The 21,541-nt window shown below is 37.3% G+C and overlaps 1 protein-coding gene across 5 annotated transcripts; it reads left to right on the forward strand.

The window, feature by feature from the left end:
* The first annotated feature begins 670 nt into the window (after positions 1-670).
* LOC116258356 (mRNA export factor GLE1) lies at positions 671-21,063 on the forward strand. Of its 5 annotated transcripts, XM_031635470.2 has the most exons (19): positions 671-1,137; positions 1,363-1,490; positions 2,401-2,722; positions 3,870-3,967; positions 6,811-6,883; positions 8,860-9,021; positions 9,462-9,635; positions 10,299-10,422; positions 11,695-11,843; positions 12,342-12,513; positions 13,270-13,456; positions 13,998-14,098; positions 14,222-14,292; positions 15,938-16,019; positions 18,307-18,390; positions 19,183-19,266; positions 19,865-19,996; positions 20,399-20,521; positions 20,600-21,063. In XM_031635470.2, exons 4-19 carry the CDS (start codon positions 3,937-3,939, stop codon positions 20,819-20,821), a joined length of 1,971 nt encoding a protein of 656 aa, XP_031491330.1. In that variant the 5' UTR covers positions 671-1,137; positions 1,363-1,490; positions 2,401-2,722; positions 3,870-3,936; the 3' UTR covers positions 20,822-21,063. The 5 variants fall into 5 exon arrangements, with proteins under 5 accessions (XP_031491330.1, XP_031491331.1, XP_031491335.1 ...); XM_031635471.2 differs by lacking the exon at positions 1,363-1,490; XM_031635472.2 differs by lacking the exons at positions 671-1,137; positions 1,363-1,490 and having other exon boundaries at positions 1,642-2,722; positions 9,477-9,635.
* The last annotated feature ends 478 nt before the right edge of the window (positions 21,064-21,541 follow it).

The raw sequence follows: 21,541 nt of genomic DNA on the forward strand, positions 1-21,541 counted from the left end.
AGAGATGTACTCTTCTTTTGTTCTTCGTAAAAAGGGAGACTAACAGATTGCAGTTCACGTGGCTGACGAAAATAAATCTTCTGCAGCCACAAGAGGAGCGCGACCCAACTATGAATGCATGATTGAATATTCTCAAGCACCGAAAGAATGTGTTGTTGTTCCATTTTTTATGGGTGTTATACTTTTATACTTCTTTTCGTGTCAGTTACAATGAGCAATTATGGTTCAAAAGGTTGAGGGATGTCAATAAAATTATATTTAAATTAGATATCTGACCGAACTGTTTCAAGAAAATTAGATAAAGATAAAAAATTCATATTCAATTAAAAAATCGGATCGGATCTGGAATTGGCCAATGATCCGATGAAAAGGAATCGGGTTTGGATTCAAATATATGTAAATATCTAATTGGATTCAGTTGTAAATAAATATCTTATATCCAATGCTCTAAAAATCAGGTGGATTTGTTTCAAAATTCAGATTCGTATTCAGACATGAAAATAACAATCGGATTCAAACTGCATTAGGATTGTAAAATCATATTTTAGATTCGGATATCACTTTTCATTATTCATATTTAAATCTAAATTTGAAACCAGTACAGAAGCTGATATGGTCAAGTATATATCCTATTCAACTTCGATCAGTTGATAATTTTCCGTGGCCCGTCTTTCTCCGCGGCAACGCATTCATGCATGTTCACGGTCTGTGTACTTGAGGCGGCCACTAGCAGCCGGTATTGATGCAGAAGACAAATTGTGACTAGCCCTCCACCTCCTCCACACACACCAAGCTTTCGTTCCTCTGGAGGCTGTGCGCGGCGACGGCGAACTTTCCGGCATCCTGTGCACGGATGTCACTCCAAATGTTCGGGATTTTCTCTCGTGCGCATGTGCTTTAGGAAAGTTGAAATGATCAAATCCGAGGCTTAAAGCGCATCTGGCAACTGCAATTTGTAGAGGATTCAATAGTCCATTTTGGATCATCAGTTTAGATTTTTGTCACAGGAACCGAAAAAGCGAACAAAGAAAATCGAGGGCTAGAGGGTTCGACAATGGCTTCCGTAGGAGGATGATCAAATCCTTGGGAGGGGGAGGGGGAGGGGGAAGAAACAGGCTCAGAAAGCACCCACTTGTGGTATGTTATCTGTTTTTCCTTCTTTTTTTTTGGGGTCTTTCAAAACAAAGAAGATCATGTAAAAGAACGCATCTAGGGTGTGTGATTCTGGTGTTTGCCGATGATCTGAACCATTTCGAGATTGTTCATAATTTTTAGCTGTGGTCAATACGACACAAGAGCCAGTGACCTAATTGAGTTCTTTAACATACTGTTACATTTACTTGTTTTCATCTGTGTTTACAGGTGAATTCGATTTGCTTCATGAGTGCAACATGTCTATGATGGAATCCTAGCTAGTTTCCCTAGCGGCTATTTGTCATGCTGAAACCCTCGACATGTAACGGGATTTGTGCCCAGTAGCTGCGTCACTGGTATTCACTGCAATTTAGACTTCTAATGGCAAATTGTAGGTTAACTAGCACTACTGCTTAAAATAATGGTGTATATGAGTGCAGGCTGAGTTAGTAGTTGATTTTATCCAACGAATGGTGTATATGAGTGCAGGCTGAGTTAGTAGTTGATTTTATCCAACGAGGTGATAATGTGGTATGAAGTCACACATCCACTCCTTCGCATTAGACTGCTTATAAAAGAATAATAGAACTGAAGGCGGCAAGACTCAGCAAAGAAGTAGTTGCTCCTTGAGATCCTAATTGTGATCACAGCGTCAATATCCATATGTACGGGTAGTTTAGCCCCACAAATGAAGGCTTGAGCTAGCACCGAGGTGAATGCAGGTTGAACTCGTTAGTAGGGCATTGAGTGGCAAGCGTATACTTTCTAGTGTAATTGGAGGGTGACCTTGAGTGTGTGGTACTTGCATTTTAGTAAGGTCCCACTGGTAAGGACGTCTTGAAGTTCAAGTAGCATTTGAATTATATAAGGATTATTAACCTTGGTAGTAGGAATACTTCATGAACGTTTGATAAACCTGTTCCAAAAATTGATAAAATTGATGTAGATTCGTGTGTTTTATGAATATTCTCTTATCTTTCAAGTGTTTTATGAATATATCTTAATTTTAGAATATGTTTATGCACAAAATGTTCTTTTATGTCAAACTATTTCTTTTGTACACCCGTAAGTTTTCCTTTGCATCACTTAAAAAGTTGACATCCTTGACATTTAAAATGGAGAGTAGGCTTTCGTTGGTCATGGAAAAATTGCGCGCGCGCTTGGTATTTTTAGTATTCAGAATTTTTGGTTATTTTGTTTCTCAAACCATCTTTACAAGTGCTATTGCTATCTGATCATGGATGCAACAACTGTTTCGACGAGAAGAGCTTTCCGAGAGGAGTTTTAGGCCATCATCCAGCAGAAAGAATTACTCGGCATTAGAAGTTTCTTCCATCAAACATCAAACACAGGGCGGGCGTTTGATGCATCCGGAGAAAAAGCATCTCAGACATTTCCCCTGAACTTTGCGGAACTTTTTCAGACACATCAAATCCATCTTTTTCCTCGAACCTAGAGTGGATTCTCCTAAAAGCCCGCGGAAATTTCTTCTGCCATTAGAGCTCGAGCATCGTTTTTGTGCACTTGGTGATCAAGCATCGTTCTCTACGTTTGTGAGTTCGCTCGGCGTTCGTCTTCTTCGATTACGGTAAGTCTCCCTCTCACAGTCGACTGACGCTTGTTATTTCTTTTCCTCATCTTCTTTCTCTCCCCCACTCTCCCTCCCTATTGATTCCATGGTGCCATAGTCGATACTACTGCTCGAAACCCTAAACCGTTGTTGCTCTCAAAAGTATACGTCCTTTTGCCAATGGAATGCACGAAGAAAGCACCCCATTAGTTGTAAAGCGTAGAGATTGCGATTCTCTGCATCTGATGATAATAACGCGAAAGTCCTCCTCCACACCCTTCCCGGGAAATGGCTTCCAATATACCGAGGAAGGTTTCACCAAGTCGATGCTCTCTCTAAGTCGTACTCTTTCCTCGGAATTGGAAGACTCTTTGATCGATCACACAGAACAGGGTCCGTTGAAGACCATCTGTCGGATACCCAAGGTGCAGTTTCACTCAAGAGTGAATCTGCCGGTGCCGCCATTGGGGATTCATGTGCTGAAGATTAAGGCGCGGCCGGTGAGACATTGGGCACCTATTAGGAGTCATTATTTCAGGCTAAGGAAGAAACGAGGCTGAGATGTAAACCCAGAACCCTAGAAAATGTTGGTGCCCGTATTTAAGAAAGATAATGTTGAAGAGGACATGGTCGAGTAGGTTAAAGAACTGAATTGGGTCACTGGTTCTCGAGTCATGTACCGAACAAAGCTAAAAGTTGTACATGATAATATATCTATAATTTGTGCCAATTATGTAGGAATATTGACCATCGTCTTAACGTTTTTCTTGATGGCGACTTAGAATTTTATTTTGGAATTCTTTCCGTGCCCATCAAACATTTGAAAATTCTTTCTTTCTTTCTCAACCTTTTTCAGGTTTTAAGTTCACAGTTTGCTACGCAGAGATTATTTTCTTCCTATTTTGATTGGAGGATGGTACCCCATCAGGGCGCACTCCATTCTTTTTCCGTTTTTTGGATGAGTTTATGGGTTGATGATTAAAGATGGCACTCTTAAAGTCTGGGAGGATTTTGTGCTCTAAGATTCTGAACTGCTCTTTCCAGTTTCTACTTTCTTGTGTGCATCTAGTGCACTCAACTCAATCTTACTCGTGTAAATTATTTACATGCAAATTCTTGGTGGGTATGGTTTTAATTGCTTCGAGAATTTTGATATGCGAACCAGTGAGCTTGGATTTGCAACACCTAATCTCATGTCAGGGGCACTTGCCAGTTAGCTCCAGCTTTGAAGAATGTCCTCTAAAAAACTAAGCAATTTGCTAGGTATGTGATTAGGCTTTTCGCTTACAATCTCTTGTTTACTGCTGGAATGTTAAAAACTTTTCTACATGTATCAGCCACAATGATTTCAAAATCATTTCAATCTTGTGAGTTATTCCTGCTGTCAATTCAAAGTAGGCATAGCTGAGGGTCTGCAATCGTTCAAGTTCGATCTCTTCCTCTAAGCTTAGACCTGCAGTATAAGACTATAAGTTGGTCCTGGTGAGAGATCTGCAAAGTGTTTTGGAACTGAAGAAGCAAGAAATTGAGCTTGAACTCCACATGAACGATACTGAAAGAACTCAATCCTAAACTTTTCACAGTGCCTCTCTAAATATGGAAATTGGAAAGTAACCGAGAGCAGGGCTGCAGGAGATGTTGGTTGACTCAAACAGCAAGATTTGAAATTCCTGATTACATGTCTGGTGATAGCTGTTCGCTAGGAGAAGGCTCATTGTCTACCTTGTTCTCCTCCGTGACCCATCATCCACACTAACAGCCTCCGGTTGCATGCTTTGGTGGCTTAGGCACTCTCCAGTGGGGCCTTCAGCTCTTCAACTATCTCTCTCTCTCTCTCTCTTCATTTTTTGCCCACTTTTTTCCATTTCTGTTATATCTTATTTGTAGTTCAGGAAAACTAGGAATGGCCACCTATTTTTTTTCTCCTTAGAGACATTCAATACAATTGGAACAATACAGGAATAGCCTCATAATTTGCATTCTGTGTCTGTTGGAGCACGAGCATGCACACCTGTGTGCGTGTGTGCTTGTCTCTGCTGCTTTGTTTTCACGATTTTGTTAAATATAAAGGTGTTGAAGATGACAGAAGTAAAGTAGAGATGAGCTGTATTATGCTTTGCAACAGGGGAAGAGCTAGAAATTTGAGGCTCAGGGGCACTAATTCAAAAAGATTTAGACCCTTAAAAATAATGAAGGGGCACCAAATAAAAACCATTAAATAATTTCAGGGTCACTAATATATAAATAAGAAAATAATTTGGGCCTACCAATATGTAAATACATAGATTTTGTGGAACTCTGTGGGCAACTACCCACACATGCCCACATTGTGGCTCTTACCCTGTTTTGAAATACTAGAGGAGATGGTTCTTGCTGCTACCTGATACATTGAGGCAATAAGAAACACAACACTTATGAACAAATATGAGAAAAACAAAGAAAGAAAGAAAGAAAGAAAAAAAAAAACCTTTCTTCCAGATAGAAACCATTTTCTGGATGCATTTTGCTCAGCCAGGCTTCTCAGCAAGTAAGCCAGCATACTCTGTCCCGTAACAGCCTTCTCTTTCAGATATATACATGTTTCTATATTCCACCTGTTGCAGTATATGATGAGTTGATGACTGGTTTCTGTGGAGTTGTTATTCAATTAATTGGTCACTGGGTGGATCTTCAATCTTTTAAGCAATTTGTCCACGTCCGCTGCTTCCTGTCTTCTTTATTTATTGAAGGCTGTGTTCTCAAAATTTGTCGATTCTCTATGCTGATTACTTACGAAACTTCCTGAAAGACTATGGAAAGATATGGCTATTTGTAAAGGAAATAGGTGCTATAACAAGCATTATCCGCAAGTCAGTGGCATCCATTGCTTCAAGCATTGCAAATGCTTTGAAAGATCAAGCTACAAAGACATTTTTTTTCTTAGTACTTGATGAAGCATATATTGATGAATAGAAATGCATGACGATTCAACAACTTCAGAACTGAAAACCGGCACCAGAATAGATCCATGTTAATATCTTCACCCTACATTGATTGCTTGAAGACGAACATCATAAGGCAACTATCTCGAAGATAGATTCTTTGAGATATCTTGTAATTGGTGACTGGTGACTAATGCATCACTCTGCTATCATCAATACCAGAGTTCTGGAACAGGCAGAGGAGTCAATAATTACATGTATTTCAATAAATAATGCTTACGACAGCCTTTTCGTGAGTTTTGAGTCTTTGACCCCTTGGTTATTGGTAGAAAATAATGCTTAATATGTACTTTTGTAGTAGAACCTGGGTCTACATGATTATATATTTGAACGAACATGAAACCTGGAATTTTCTGTATTTTTTTGTGTATAGGCAATTGATAGAGCAGAATGACCATGCTCGTTCTCTGTTCTTGTCACCATGTCTATGTCCTTGAATAACTTGGTTTCAAACTTTCAACATGGCCTCTTATAGTTGATAAGAATAGGGAGGTGCCTCTAATTCAAAACCATATGACACAGACAACATTTCTCGAGAAAATATCTGCTGCTGCATGCATTTCTCTTGGTGAATATACCAATAACAAATTGTCTTGGTTCTTTGAGTGAACAAATGAGTTACAAGTTCTACCACATTCTTAATACTTTACATTGTGCTTATTTCTGTATTTATTGGGGCCCATGACCTACAAACTGCGTCCCTGGCTATCTTAAACAAAGTAACAAGGAAGCTCCCATCAATGTTGTTTTGTATGAGAAATATCACATTCCCTTTCCCAGAAGAAGAAAAAAACTTGCTGAGTTATGTAGCAACGTGCACAAGTGACAAGGGGTTGTGATGTTTCTTGCTGATACTTCTTGCACATTGCTGCATAACTCAACAGGCATCTCTCTTCTTCTGGAGAAAGGGGCATGGTTTTTTTCATTCTAAACAATAACAATATTCTTTGATGTTTAAGACAACCAGGGATGACAACTGGAGCTCTTTCACTATTGGGATAGAAATTATCCATTATGTAAAACGATACTGATATGATTCTACATGAGGCATTATTTAGTTATGTGGTTTGTCTTGTTGAGGCATTTCTTTTTCCGACTATAAGATCTATTTATCTGGGAGTACAGTGCTCACAATGAGAATAGGAGGAGCAAATAATGCCCTGGACTCATCAAAATCAGAATCACCACCATCCGACGGGTAAGTAGAAATCTGTATTGTAATTTGTATTATCTACATTTTCAAGCAGATGCATGTCAATTAAAATTTTTGTCCTTTTTCTCGAGATAGTTACATTCACTTTTATTAGGCCGTTTGCTTTCCATTTGTGCTTTGCATTACTAGTTCATTATAATTAGTTAAATTTTGCAGCTTTCTCCAAAGATAAGTGTCAATTTATGTTATACCATTTTTTGTTTACATTGGTGCTGAGTAGCATGTCTCTGTCAATAATTTGTGCATGATAATGCAATAAGTCTGTTGCTGTTTCTGTTTGGATAGGTTTGAATATCAGATTGGTATTGCAATGATAGGATTTATGTTCTCCTTTTTTTTAAAAAAATTGGATTAGTAACTTTAGTGTTGTTTTAGGATTTTCGTGTTGAAAATTAGAATTGGGTATCTAGCAATTGATATTTAGGAAATGTTAAAGGCTTTGGTAAGCTTTTTTTTATGCCATATAACTTGTAATTTTAATTGTTAAACCTTATTCAGTTTGGTGTTTCAAAAATGTCTATTACCATGTTATGAAATGTTTAATATTTGTGTTATTGTGTATTTTAATTGTTTTATCATTTTAAATTGATAGTCGTAGGTTTTTCATTGGAAAATGTTTCAGTTTGTTAATAATTTGAACTACTAGTATTGCATTCTATTGGTTTCCATTTTTCTCAGGGATTGCTTAATATGCCTAATCTTGCTCAGTCATGCCTAGGCTCTAAGGTTGTCCAGCCGCCTAGGCTGGTCATAATGCTTTTGACAGTGTGTGTGTGTGTGTGTGTGATTCAATGTGACTGCATGAACTTATTTAACACTGTAGTGAGTGGAGGTGATTGAATGCGACTGTGCGTGCATTTATTTAAGTAATTCTGTATTATTTTGACAATTTTATGTGATTGTATGTGACCAAGTATGTGCGTATATAGCTAACCTATGTCACATGGGTGCGAGTACGGTGGTACGGGTGCGGACACAGGAATTTTGAAAATTGTGGGTACGCAGGTACACAAATTTTATATTCTCGAAAATGATAAAATGAAAAAAAACACTAATAGTCTTATAATCTACAAAATATCTTAAAATGAAAGAAAAATGAGAGGAAAATATAGAATCTTATTGGAAGGGAAATGTAAAAGAAGGGAAAATAAAAAATTAGAGAAAAAAGTAAGTTTTAAAATATAATTTTAAAAGTTTTAAAATGCAGCCGTACCCGACCCGACCCCATGTCCCCGTACCCACGTTCCAACACGGGTACTTGTGCAAAATAGGCGTACCCGTGTCACATAGTAGCTAACAATATGTGACATATAATGTTGCATCTTGTTAATTAAATATATACATATTTATATTTATATATATTTGCTTTAAGCACCTAGTCCAGCTTAGGTGTCCCTAGCCTATAGGTTTTGTAGGTTCCTCCTCATGCTTTTAACAACATAGCTTGCTGATAAAACCCCAATACCTGTATCTGTTACGATGCAATGTAAGAGCTTAGAGCTAGGTATGATAAATAAACATGACCTGATATGGGTATATATTCTTCTAAGATGAATATTTCTTGTAGCATACTCTGATGCCTCTGATCGTGGCTCAGGTTATTGCTTAATTAGTCAGCCTAGCTGTTGCCTTGTCAGTCAGTCAACTGGTCCAAGTTCATCACTAATTGTGGCCTTAAAAGTCCAACCAGTCATTGACTAGTTTGCTTAGCCTGTGTTTGTTAGTTAGTCAACTAGCTCAACCAGTCACTCATGCTTCTTACTTTGCCCATTTTCTTCTTCAATCCATCTATTTTGCCTGATTATGATTTTCTAGTCTGGATTTTCAGTTGGTGAGTGTTTGTTCAACTCCTGTTGCTGTATCGAGTAACATATTTGGCTCTACATCTTTTGGTAGCTTTGACTTTATTTTGCTTTTTATATTCCAGAATCCTTACATCTCTGTGCCTTCCGTTATTGCAGAGGCTTCCAGAATTTGAAAATGCCATGCACAAAGAGTTTCTGTGGAGTAATGTCTGATCCAGAGCCTTGTTGGAGTCTTAGTGACATTGTTGCAGAGTTAAATGCTTTGGAGTCCAAATTCAGTAACCCTTTCATCAAGCGTCAACAGCAGATCGAAATGGTGTATGTTTTTGTTCTCATTTCTCTTGAAGTTGAGCATTTTTAATTTTTAGATGCTTGCTGGACAGGTTGCTGGTTATATCATGTGATCCTATTCTGGCTTTCAAAGACCTATAGTGACATCGCCAAAGATGGAAATGCTATCATGTATTGCGTTATGGGAAAAATATTTTTGTTTATTTATGATGAAAAAAAAAACAATTGTTTTAAACTTATTCAAAATTTTGTGACCCTGTATCAGATTTACTCAATGTTGACATGTAGAGTAGTTAACAGCCAAAAGAGTTTGAGTTATCCATGAATGCAAGGTCACAAACTTCTGATTATCAATTATGATTTGCTTTGAGTTTTCGTTTAGAAGCTATATGATGGTCAAAGTGGGGCCAGTTCACACTTTTAAGTTTCTGGTAGGTTTCATACTTTTTATCTCACAATTTGCTTAGTTTCTTTTGGCGCAGGGAAAAAAGCAATATACAGGGCAATATTGTTAGTGGCAAGTTTGTAGTGGATGCATCTGACAAAGGGATGGATGATATCGAAGACAGTTGTGAAGTAATAGATAATGGAAACACGAATGTGGGTAGTCGATTCTCTTGTGATGATGTTTATTTGAGCAGGTACAGATCTTTTTTTTTTTTGTGTGTGGGGTGTGTTGTTTTGGGGTGGGGGTGTGGAGCAGCTTGGTTTAGAGTTTAGACATGGATTTGTATTTAGAATTATACTTTCCTATGAGCTTGCTTCTTTCAAAACCACCATGTTGCTTCTCTTTTTGCACAAGAGAGTATTAAGTTCATGAAGAAACGACCTTGCTCCACATTAGCCTTCCGAACCATTACCATATACAGTTCGTTATTCAGAAAAAAGTGTTGTTGACTCGATAGTTGAATTTATGATCTGATGATCCCTAACAAAGTCATTTTCATCTCTTTATTCCATATTTATCCTTCCCATGAGCAAAGTGTTGGTCAACGTCAATGTCTTTCATCTTATGATGTTGTACCACATTCCTGGTTACAGCTTATGGCATTCTTGTCATCTTATAATCTTCTGATCTGGGGTAGTTTTTAGATGACTAATGCTTTACTCTACCACATCAAGTGAATGAAGCTTGAGACATTGGATGGCAACAACTGGACCTTCACATCTCTTTGGTTTATCAGTGTCTTCTTTACCTCACCATGATGCAGGCATTGACATATATATGCATTCATTGCATGGTTTTACTTGGTATTTTGACCTATAAGTTTCTAAATGAAAATTTGTTAACTTTCTCCATCTAGTGATTCTGAGGATGAATGCCATGATGTGGACTTTCAAGCGCGTGAAATCTCACTTGTCAATAGGACAGAGGCTGTAAAAGGCTATTTGCTTGAATTGGAGCGTGAAGAGCAGTTAAAAGTTAAGGTCTGAATACTGGCAGCATTAACTACATGATATGATTTTGATCTTTATTTTTCCGTTTTCAGCAGGGATTGATGTTTGAAATGCTCAATGTACTTTGGTCTTTCTTTATCTTTTACTTTTGTATGCATAAGTTCCTTGGTAATGGATGCTGTAGCACATTTGTCCCGAAAAGACAAGTCAATGTACATCTCTGGTTGGGAGATGACAACAACGTCAATTCTGAAGTATGGTATTCTTACAAGCAAATGCTCTATATTATCTTGCCACATTTTGTTTTCTGTAGTTGTTTTTGGCAAGAATATGAGTCAAGTAATTGTAATTTGGAAGTTTTCCAGTTTGCACCATAGCTGACTACAACTGGTCTATAATCCACAATAACATGGAAGCATTTATTCTATTTTCTATGTTTGTCCTTGTGGTTTTGCTTAATACTTCTTGTAAATTTCAGTTGGCACCTATTAACTTTTACAAAACTCTTTAAGTGTGAGGTTGATTTTACGGCGTAAGTACCCTGGTGTAAGGTAACTGCACCGAGTAATGCCGCTAATGCCTTATTACTCTGGTGTTTGGTTAATGTACTTTTGTTTTAACCTTATACTTTCCCAAAATGGTAGTGCATGTTGGAGCTTCTTAGCGATCATGATTATTATCTGTAGATCTGCTTCCATATGACATCTGTGCACTACTGCAACCTCTATAATTTTCTTCATTTGATGATAAACAACCTTTCTCGAAGTCAGACATGTCTTGATCTAAGTAGTATCAATGTGGATCTGGGTTCTTTACCAAGGCCAGATCTTGCTGATTTGAGATCTAATGTGGAAAATTATGCTTTTCATCTAGAATTTTGGAGACAGATCTTGTGATCTAGAATTCCAGCAGCAGTTCTTTTTTCTTCTTAGTAGTATATCTATGCTTCTTTTATGGAGATGCACGGGTTCCTTAAATGCAGCTTTTCTTGTTGATCAAGCAACACATCAGTGGAACATACTTCTTGCTATTTAGTATAAAAGAAAAAGTTGAGATAATTGTGTTCGTGGATCGGTTCTTTAATCTTTATTTATAGCAACATTCTTGCTTTGAGCAAAAAATAACTTATAGAGCTAATTTTCTTTCTTCAGTTTTGATGATGTTACTATGTTGTTTTATCAGCTTAGGAATGGGTTGGACTTGTGAGACATATTGGTTGGTCCTTGCAATCTGAACTTGTGGTATTATGCGTCTAATTAGATTTAGATTTTGCCATTCTAGTAATATGTTTCAATTTGACAGGAAGAAATAAGGGACAGAATATATTCATTGAATGATTATCTGAGAAAGGAAAAAGAGCGGACAACTTCATCATTTGCTTGTATCCAAAAAGATATAGAAGCAAAGCAAGAGATGGATAAAAAACTAGATAAACAGTACCAAAGAAAAATGTGAGTTCCTGTTATCCCCTTGTCATTTTGGATGCTCTCGTGCTTTAGGTTTTGCTAAGAAAGCTCTGGGGTTCTTCCAGGAAGGAGGTAATCCTAGTCATGGCATGAGCGTTACTAGAATACTTAAATAGTTGCTAATGTTTACTGTTCTATTGTCTGCATGTTCAGGAATATATCTTCAACTGGTGTTTCTTTTCCCTGTCACGTTCTTGTTCTTCTGGTCCAGACCTTTTAGCCAAGGGGAAGGAGGGAGGGAGTGATAAGGCATTTCTGTTTTACTTGTGCACCAAACATAGTTCTTCCATGTATCTGCTTGAAGTACTTAAACATTCATTGAGCATTACGAGAGAGGGGGAGGATTTGGGTGGGGTGGGGTTTTCTTTGTGGTGTTGGGGGTGAGTGGTGAGTTGGAGCTTTTCTGTTATTTTCACATAGAATATTTGTTTTTTGATGCTAACATGATCAAGGAAATATCAAAATTCATATTTATTTGTATAGTGCAGAAACTTGTGATATTCACTTATCTGCAGTCCAGAGGGACCATGAGCAGAGGTCAGAAATAGAAGAGAGAAAAATAAGAAAAGAAGCAGCCTCTGAAGATGCCAGAAGAAAGGAGAAAATGGAACGGGAAGAAAAAGAGAGGTTGGAGAGGCTTAAAGCAGAAGCTGAGGTAGCAGATTGTTTATCCTTTCTGTGATTTACGTAAGCACACACAATCACTTAAAATTCTTTGAGTTGCTTGATATGCTTACTGCATTTACCTATTTTCCTCGTTCCCCTATTACTTGCTGATAAAGACATTCCGTTTTAGTTCAATATAATGCAAAATTTATGGTTTTTCCTGTGTACACATTTTGACTAATTCTTTTAGCCATTTCAGTTACTATGGAGCAGAAGCTAGGTAGATATAGGATCACATCGTTGGTTGTTGTTTTTGGATGACCTGAATCATATCATTGTTGATGTTTCAATTTGTATTCCATTCCATTTTATGGCCATAACTCTTGATCTTTCATGAGCTAGCGAAACTATGCCTGGATTAAGTGGACAAGTTCATGTGGATCATGATAGAGTCCATCAATTTGATTGCCGTATATTGAGATGTTGGATATAGCAGTTGAGAACTGTTTCAAAAATGTGCTTTCCAATCATTACTTTTGAACTTAGGAAAGAAGACCTGAACAAAATTGTGTCCATGGGGGGCAACAGAAGTGAAATCATGATAGTAATAAGATGAAAATCAAATTTTGAAACAAAAGAATCAATAAAATAAAAAAGAACTTATAAAGGGATTACTAAAAGTACAAGTGCCACCTAAGGTCATCTAGATGAGTCCAGTATATGTCCCTGAATGAATCATTTGTTTAAAATCACCATTTCTAAACTAGTAAGGTTATGCTTAGTAAACATGTTTTTATAATTACAGGCCAGGATGAAAGCTGAACAAATGAAGGCTGAGAAGCTTGCTATGGAAAGAGCAGCGGTTGAAGCTCAAAAAAGAGCAGAAAAAGAGGCTGCAGAAAGGGCGGCTGAAGAAGCCTTGAAAAAAAAAGCTGCAGAAGCTTCCCAAAGAAAGGCTTCAGAAGAAAAATCTAGGACTGGTGGAGTAGTTGGTGGGTGTTTGCATTGTTTATTTTCTTTATTCTCAGTTATTTTGTGCATTTTCTGTATACACGATAAACAGTGCATAGAATCTAAAAATTGTTTCACTTAATTATCTTGTGCATGTGAATGCTTCACTTAACCTCTTTTATGAAAAGAGATTACAGTTTTGGTTTTGTCTATCAACTTAAACTATTGCTAGAAGGTCAAGCAAATGAACCGTTTCTCCTCCCTCACTAAATCAGTTTTCTGTTTCAGTTGTCCTGTGTTTCTTGGTTATCCGTTGTGAGTAATTGTAGCCTGTGAAACTTCCTACCAACTTCAAGTGTGTACCATGTAAAAAAGCTTGAACAGTTTCCGTTTGCTTTTTTGGCTTCCGTGCTTTTGTACAACTTAGTACTCTTAATGAGGTTGCTTTCATATTTATATGTTGAAACCTGTCTCTGATCAATGGTGTTCATTTTGATATTGATAGGTCAAATTTTCTTAAAAGTGTTGCCCGAAAGAGATGCCACTTTTACTGACTAGTTCCTTCTTTATTTATAATCAAAGTTAAGGTGTCTGATATGGCATCAAAGCTAGAGCAGGAAAGAATGAGTAAACTATTGGCGTTAGTAGAGCAGAACAAAGCTACTGGTGCAGGCTCCAGTCAGGTGTGCAGACTGCCTAATTTCAGTGCTGGGGTTATTTATGATTTGAATATGAAACTACTGTTAATTTCAGAAAAATGTTACTTTATGCTTGGGTTGACATAGTGACAAAGTTGTTCCTACCAGGCTTATAGAAGGCATGAAAGGCAAATTCGTTCGCTGATCCTACAGGTATCTGCAACTGTTGATGTTGTAAGGTGAGATTCTCATGGTGTTCTAGTGTTGGAATACAGTTTGCTATTTCCGTTTCTTTTGTCTTTTTTTATTTTTATGTTTTTGCTATTTTACCTCCTCTTGCAAACATGCTAACATCTTTCATCTGTGTATAATTTCATTTCACACTTGTTTGCAAACATATGATCTTTTCCCTGTTTTTTGTTCAAATGAATCAGTTTGAGTCATTTGGAAAATTATCTGGTGTGGTTCAGGTCACATGTACAACTGCTTGAATTGACCTAACAAATAAAATTTGCTGTTGTAGATGTTGATTAGAGAATCTATTTAATAACAATTTCAAACGAGGTAGTCACAGGGACACTGATCTCCAATATTGGTGACATTAGAATTGGCTCCATATTGCTTGCTGACTTAAATAGTGATCAGGCAGTGTTGTCGAATATGCATCATCTATGTTGCCCTATTTCCTATTTTTATTGGAAAAATATTTGAAAAACCAATTTAAACTGTTTAGAAAAGTGAAGAGTAGCATTTTAGCAACAAGCCATTATAAGGAGTTAATGATAATGTCGATAGGTTTGACATATTATTTCCTTTTCGTATAAAAGTTGATATATTAATGTCGATTACAGTTGCCTCTCTAGCATATGTGGCTGCAAATTGGTACAATACAATGACTAGCTTCTTGAAGTGCACCTGATTGGGTGAAGATGGAATGCTTTTTGGTAATGAAGTTGAGTTCCTTTTGCTTATGCTTGGTGCTTACATTCAGATAAAGGTTTTTTAACCCAAAGCAAAGAGATTGATTATGGCAGGTTATCCAAATAGCAGCTTATAGCAACTGCAGCACCTGATGTGCTGCTATGTAAGTTTAGTGGAAGTCAAGAAATAATATGGTAACTCCGGATAATGTTCCGTTTATTGGTAGTTGCTTTTCAAAAGCACTTTCTCTTGTCAAGATCTTATAGTCTTTAGCTAGGGGGGATACCTTAAGAACTTTGAGTTGAATAAGGCAAAAGACCTTTTGAAAGAGATAGGATTTGTTTGTTCTGGAAGGAAACACCTTGCTGTTCGTATTTTGTCAATGAGACAGGGGATGCACTTGTTGCTTTTCCATCGTTAGTTAGTGAAATGAATGAAATATGCAGGATTCCCCAGTTTGAAACTGTTTTCCAATGTGTTAACAGCTGATATTTGTTCAGGATTGTTGAGAGGGAATCCATTGACTCACTTGATAGATGATGATTATGATACTTGTTTGCTTATACTGGTTATCTTGGCTTGCTTTTATAAGCGAAAATATTGCATGTGAACATTGTACCGTGCCTTTTATTGTTGCCAAATGAAAATTAACGGGGTTGACTAAACCATCTTTCCCTCATGCAACTTATTCCTTTCTTTCTGCTTAGGTTTTTTTCTTTACCTGCTAGCACGATTACTTTAAGATGTGGAAGATGTCTCAGTTTATTTCAGCTGAATTGGTTTTTTCATGGTTCTACTGCAGATTATTGTCAACTTTTTGGCTCTTTCTGATCTGTCAAAGGCTGCTATCTTCTTCTTGTTATGTTCTGATATGATGTATATCTTTAAATTAATTGCCTTTCTGTTCTTGGTCGCATTGCATGTTAATGTAACTATTCTTATATATGGTTATGTAATTGACAGGAAAAAATCACTTGAATTGGTTAAAACTATCAATGATCCATTTTGCCCTCAATCAATCTCAGTTGCTACTTTTGCCGAGAAGGTATGAGATATGGTATTACAGTGATGTAACACTATGTCTGGGCAGCTTTCTTGCTCTTGTTTCCATCTCTTAATTAAATTTGTGGGTGTACTTACTTATGTGGTAATGGTATTTAACTGAATTATTTTTTATAAATTAACTGTAATTATTTCTTTCATTTGACTGTTCTATTTCCAGTATGATTAAAAATGTTTCATCGGTCCTTTCTTCATTCTGTAATATTTTTGAGAAAAAAATTACAATAAGCCACTCAACTTTTGAGCTGTTAACGGACGTTGAATGACTGCCCAACTTTTTAGAGCTAACATGTGGGGTGCTCAGCTTTTACCCGCATCTCTCAAACCAATTTCTTCCTCTGGAAAACGTAAAACGAAGGGGATAAGTTACAAACTTACCCCACCCAAAAGCAAAATATGAAAATTAAAAAAAAAAAAAAATTCTTGCTAGGGGAGCCGGTTTCTCACCAGGCAATGAGGGAGGTTGTCCAGCAAGGGATCTGCACAACCCATGTTGGGTTCCTCCATTTCACCTGTCTCTCTATCTGCTTGAGACTGGAAAGCAGCACTAATCTCAGCAAGAGTGGTTTAAAAATAAACCCATCAACTCGTCATGGGCAAGAAAGCAAAAAACAAAAAGAGAAAAAGGGAAGGGGAAACATGAAATCAGTTTGTTATCAAAGAGAAATATCTAGCATAATAAATAATCACAGGCTGCTTCCAGATCTTTAATGTGAGATCAGTATCAAACGATTCCCAATGCTCCATCTCAACAAGTAGGAATTTGAGAATTTGAATGAGACTCACGGTGGAAAACCATGTAAATCTGGCCTGAACTTAATGATAGAACCACTTCAAGAGTCACACTCTTGAAGATACCAGCCACTTCAAGAAATCACACATGGAGAAACCTCAAACTAAAGGTGAAAAACTTGTATTCAATCTCGAATAATACACAAAATCAGGCTTTAAAGCCCATGCTGATCAAGGGGCCCAAGTCCCTTATTTGTAGAAGAAAGAAAGGAATAAGGAGAAAAAGGAGCTAGCTATTGGTTAGCTCCAACAGCCAAAAGCTAGTTCCCTTTGCTAATAAAAAAAAATACAGAAAAATACACGAAAAATAAAAGGAAAATAAATACAAAAAGGGCTATGCTTACATACATATATTTATATATATAAATCATACATCAAACTGTATATAAACATATATACAACTTACATTAGAGCTAATCCGTAAATTCTAACAAACCCAACATAAACAGCCTAATTGATTGAGAGGAAAGTCTTAACAGCAAATTTGGCCGAAAAGAAGATGGGTAGAAAGGAGCCAATGGGGACAGGCTACGATCTCTAGAGGAATTCATGCTTGTCATTTTTGAATCTTTGGACGAACTTGAACTTAACAAGGGCGACTTGCCTTGATTGGGAAACTTCGCATTCTTGCCCTTCTGGGGGAATTGGGGATGATAACTGTAAAAAATTTGCACCCTTGTCCCATCCAACATATTGTGCGGCTAACTGATTCCTGCTCTTCTCTGATTACACATGCAACAAACAATCACCCTCAAGAGAAGAACCGGACACGTGCTGAGACTCTGCCCCTTTTTTCCATTGTCCATTGTCGATTTTCTTTTTTTGCTGCATTATTTTCTTGTTGATATAGATGGGTAAATGGGGGGCTGTAGTCCGGTGAAGGTTGCCAGTCATCCTCCCTGACGGCGACGGTTAGCCCTTATTCTATGTTTTTTCATATTTTGCTTTTGAGCAGTGTAATTTTGGAAATTACACCTAATTTGATTTGGTGATTTGAGAGATATGAGCACAAGTTGGGGGCTCATGTGTTAGCCCTGAAAAGTTGGGCGGGCTTTTGTTAATGGCCAAAAAGTTAAGCAGCTTGTTGTAATTTTTTCTATTTTTGATGATCCCTTCACGGCTTCAACTTAGTAAATGTGTGATTAGTAAAAGTCTGCGTAACCATTGTTCTCTCTGTTTCCTTGAATATGTTGTTTAAATTGTTTTGCTTATGCGACAGTTTGATTGTTCCTATGCATTTGTCTTTTTCTTTTTACATCTTTTTTGCATTTAAAATAATCCTTAGTCTTTACTTTTTATGTGGACATCATGTTGGCTTGCAAGTTACGGTGGTATATCTAATTGAGTTACACTGATAGAATATAGTACGGTTACATGCCTTTACTTTTAATGAAAAGTAGCAGTAAATATTTGTCTTTTGTCTTCTGTTTCATGTGAAGTAAAATTGGTACTTACTTTGTTATTGAAATGTCCTGCAGGCCGTATCTTATTGTGAAACTCAAAATATGAATATGTCAAATGCATTCGCACTTGGCCATGTTATTGTGCTTGTCACATCTCAGGTTTGTAGGACTCATTGGTTGCAGCATTGGCTATGGATTCGAGTCTTTCTCATTACATCTGAATGTTTTTTTTGTCTTTCAAGTTGGCAAAAAATTTCTCGTAGTTTGTGCTTTCACTCTCTCATTTGTGGCTCAAGTCCATGAATGGCTATAAACAATGGAGAAAGAATACATCTATGCAAGAGAAAAGTTGGGTCTGTGGAAGGGACTATTGTTGTTACCCTAGTCTGATGTGGGATTGGTTGAAACCGGTAGCATTGGCCATGAAAGTAAATCAAGTATGAAGTTGAACTGGTAATAAGTACCAAAATTTTCATGTGGAAAAGCATCTGCTGGAATATGTTGTCATGCTTTGATGCACATTTGTCGAGAGAACTATTCATCAATGCGTTCTGAAGAAGTAAGATAAAAGTGTCCAGAGTTGATGGCAGTTGTATAGCTGATCAATCAAAAGGATATTTGACTTATCTGGTGTTTGGACTTCCTGTGGCTCAAAATTTTTGGCATGGTCCTCCCAGAAGCATGCTAGTTTTATTTCGTTTCCAGGCATTACCTTATCTTAGTTTGCCAACCTTGACAGATGCATGCATACCCGTGGAGTTTATTCTTGCCTGATGGAGCTGGTGCTCTCTGCTTAATGCTAATAAAATTATGTTTATTTGTTCGTTCATTATTTCTTGCTGAAATGGTTCTGCAGTTATCGTGTTAACACGTGATTACATTCATTTATTTATCTGTTCATTTTGGTGTTCTTATATGTCTTCATATTTGCTAAACTCTTTATGTAAACAGGTTCCGGCTGTAATGGCGATAATTCTTGCTGAGTTTCATAAGGCTTGCATCTTTACTGTTCCTAAACATATAGTTTATTCCAAGGTGAATGCTTCTGTTGTTTTCTTCTATCTTTGTCATTTTGTATAAATTTTTGTGCTACATATAAAAGGACTTTCTAGAGCATAAATAGTAGTTTTTTTTTAACCTAGTAACTTGCTAAAATAGATAAATTTTGCTGAGGCTACATGAAATTTCTGCTTATTTTGTATCCGTTATTTATGTAATTATTGGCTTCTTTTAGTGGCTATCCTGCATCATTTAGTTCCATTAAGTTCCTGTTTGTCTTGTGTTTATGAATGTACATGCGTTCTCATGTTCTCATTTTTATGTGTACATGTATGCATGCCTGTAAATGTATTTGTGTTCTCATATGGACACGCTTTAAAAAACTGCCCATGCACATGCATGTGTGCTCTCTCTCTCTCTCTCTCTTTTCCCCACCTTACATGCATGTGTCTATGACTCTATGTGCACCTAATGGTATGCGAGAAGCTAGGTGGAGCTCTCTTTTATTAGGAGGGGAAGTTGTGGCAGCCACCCCTATTTTATGATAAAAGCCCGTTTCTCAACAAATATATATCAATAAATCTTGTATCTTTTGGTCAAAGAATTTTATCTAATTCTTATGATTCTGGTCCAGTCAGCTTTTGCAACCAAAGAAGCCTACTACAAGATGATTGGTTACAAGGAAGATGGTGGAAACATTGAAAGCACTGATAGCTATTTGCAACGCTTAGAGGCCTATATGACACTCTATGCGGCTTTGATTCAGGTTTGCTATTAAATAGATTGGCGTATTCTTTTACTTCGCTTTTCTGTTTTTATAGCTCTGCATAGTTAGCAGAGATCCGTCCATCTGGTTTAGGGGGTCAGACTCAAGACTTTCAAGTTGACAGTGACAGTCAACCCCAGGATGCATCTCTGTTTGGCACAACCTTGTGGAGTTCTGCATGACACCAGCTTCATCTTTATTTTCCAGGGAACGTTTTCGTGCATGGAAAATTGTTTACACTTGTCAAACCAAAATTTAGTATGTCTCGCTTCTGGGGTTTTCAACAAGAAATTTATGGCTCTTTGTTTTGAAAAATTTACCATGAAGAATGTGCATTACACCTTCCACGAACTGTTATGAGATCCCCTTTGTGCTAAGCCACGAAGTTTTATATCTGAGCAGACAGAAATTCCTGGAATTGCAAACCAACATGGCCTGAAGGAAGGTTGGGCATGGCTGGCGAGGTTCCTGAATGTGATACCAGCTGATAGAACTACCGCTACGGCATTGGTGGCTTTTCTCAGGGTAATCCTTTGTTATAGATTGTACTCATTTTAAAGAGATTTTATTTGGTGATTTAAGTGGCTATCGCTGTATTTTCAGACTGCCGGACATGCCCTGTACCGCAGATATGGAAATCAATTTATAAAGATTCTCCGTGTAATCACTCGAAGGTTCCTTCCAGATCTGAAAGGAAAGGAGGACCCTTTGGCATCAAAGGTTATCAACAACCTTGAGACTTACCTTCAGTCCAAGGAGTACCTCTCTGAGCCAAAAGGCCTACGCTTTGCACAAACCGTGGAGTCGAAGGATTTCGGATTCTGACCACTGGTGATGAAGGCTTGACACATTCCATCCGTCTCTGATTGCTTTTTTTTCAGAATTTGCGGCCATCTGTTTGTATGTCTATCGACACTTTCCTGTGCCTCAGTCAGTCGGTCAGGGCCATTTGATTGTACGAACAATTTTCTGAGGAAAGAGTTCCCTTTTCCAAGGGGAAAAAGGTTCTCATGGTGATATATTTAACTTGATTATTATTATTATTATTATTATTACTATTTTTTGTAGCTCGGGCCAGTTTTTCCTTGTATATTATTCCTGCTTTACTGGCGGTGGCAAAATTTGCGAAGTTTGGCAGGCTTGTATTTGTGATACTGAAAGCTGCACTTGCTCAATTTCTAGCAAGCAATGGATCATAATGAAGAAAGATAGCCAAAAAACAATATGGTGTTCTTTTTCTACTTTTCCTTTTTCTCTCTTCACTTTCGGGAACTGAATTAGAGAAATCATTTCCTTATTTACCAGATTTATTCTAGGGGCACTTCAGGGGTTTTGACTTTTGAGGGCCTGACCTTTTGAAATTGAAGGTCTCAAGTTTAAGCAGTAACCACATCTAGGTTAAGTTGCTACAGGAAAAAACTAGGCATACACAATGTTGTTACAATCTGTGAAATTTCAAATTTTGACATCGTGTAAGCTACGAGTTACTCATCCATGAAGTTGGCAATTGTCATCAAGGCTCTTGACAATTTCAGTGCGAACTTA

The sequence above is a fragment of the Nymphaea colorata genome, chromosome 8 (genome assembly GCF_008831285.2).
Source record: "Nymphaea colorata isolate Beijing-Zhang1983 chromosome 8, ASM883128v2, whole genome shotgun sequence".
Taxonomy (NCBI): Eukaryota; Viridiplantae; Streptophyta; class Magnoliopsida; order Nymphaeales; family Nymphaeaceae; genus Nymphaea; species Nymphaea colorata.

Bases quoted from the DNA above. Each gene is read 5' to 3' on its own strand.
- LOC116258356 (XM_031635470.2), top strand. From the start codon at position 3,937: ATGTCCTCTAAAAAACTAAGCAATTTGCTAG. The intron at 10,423-11,694 runs GTCTGAATACTG...TCAATTTGACAG, and splicing joins AAGAGCAGTTAAAAGTTAAG to GAAGAAATAAGGGACAGAAT. The intron at 11,844-12,341 runs GTGAGTTCCTGT...TTATTTGTATAG, and splicing joins AAACAGTACCAAAGAAAAAT to TGCAGAAACTTGTGATATTC.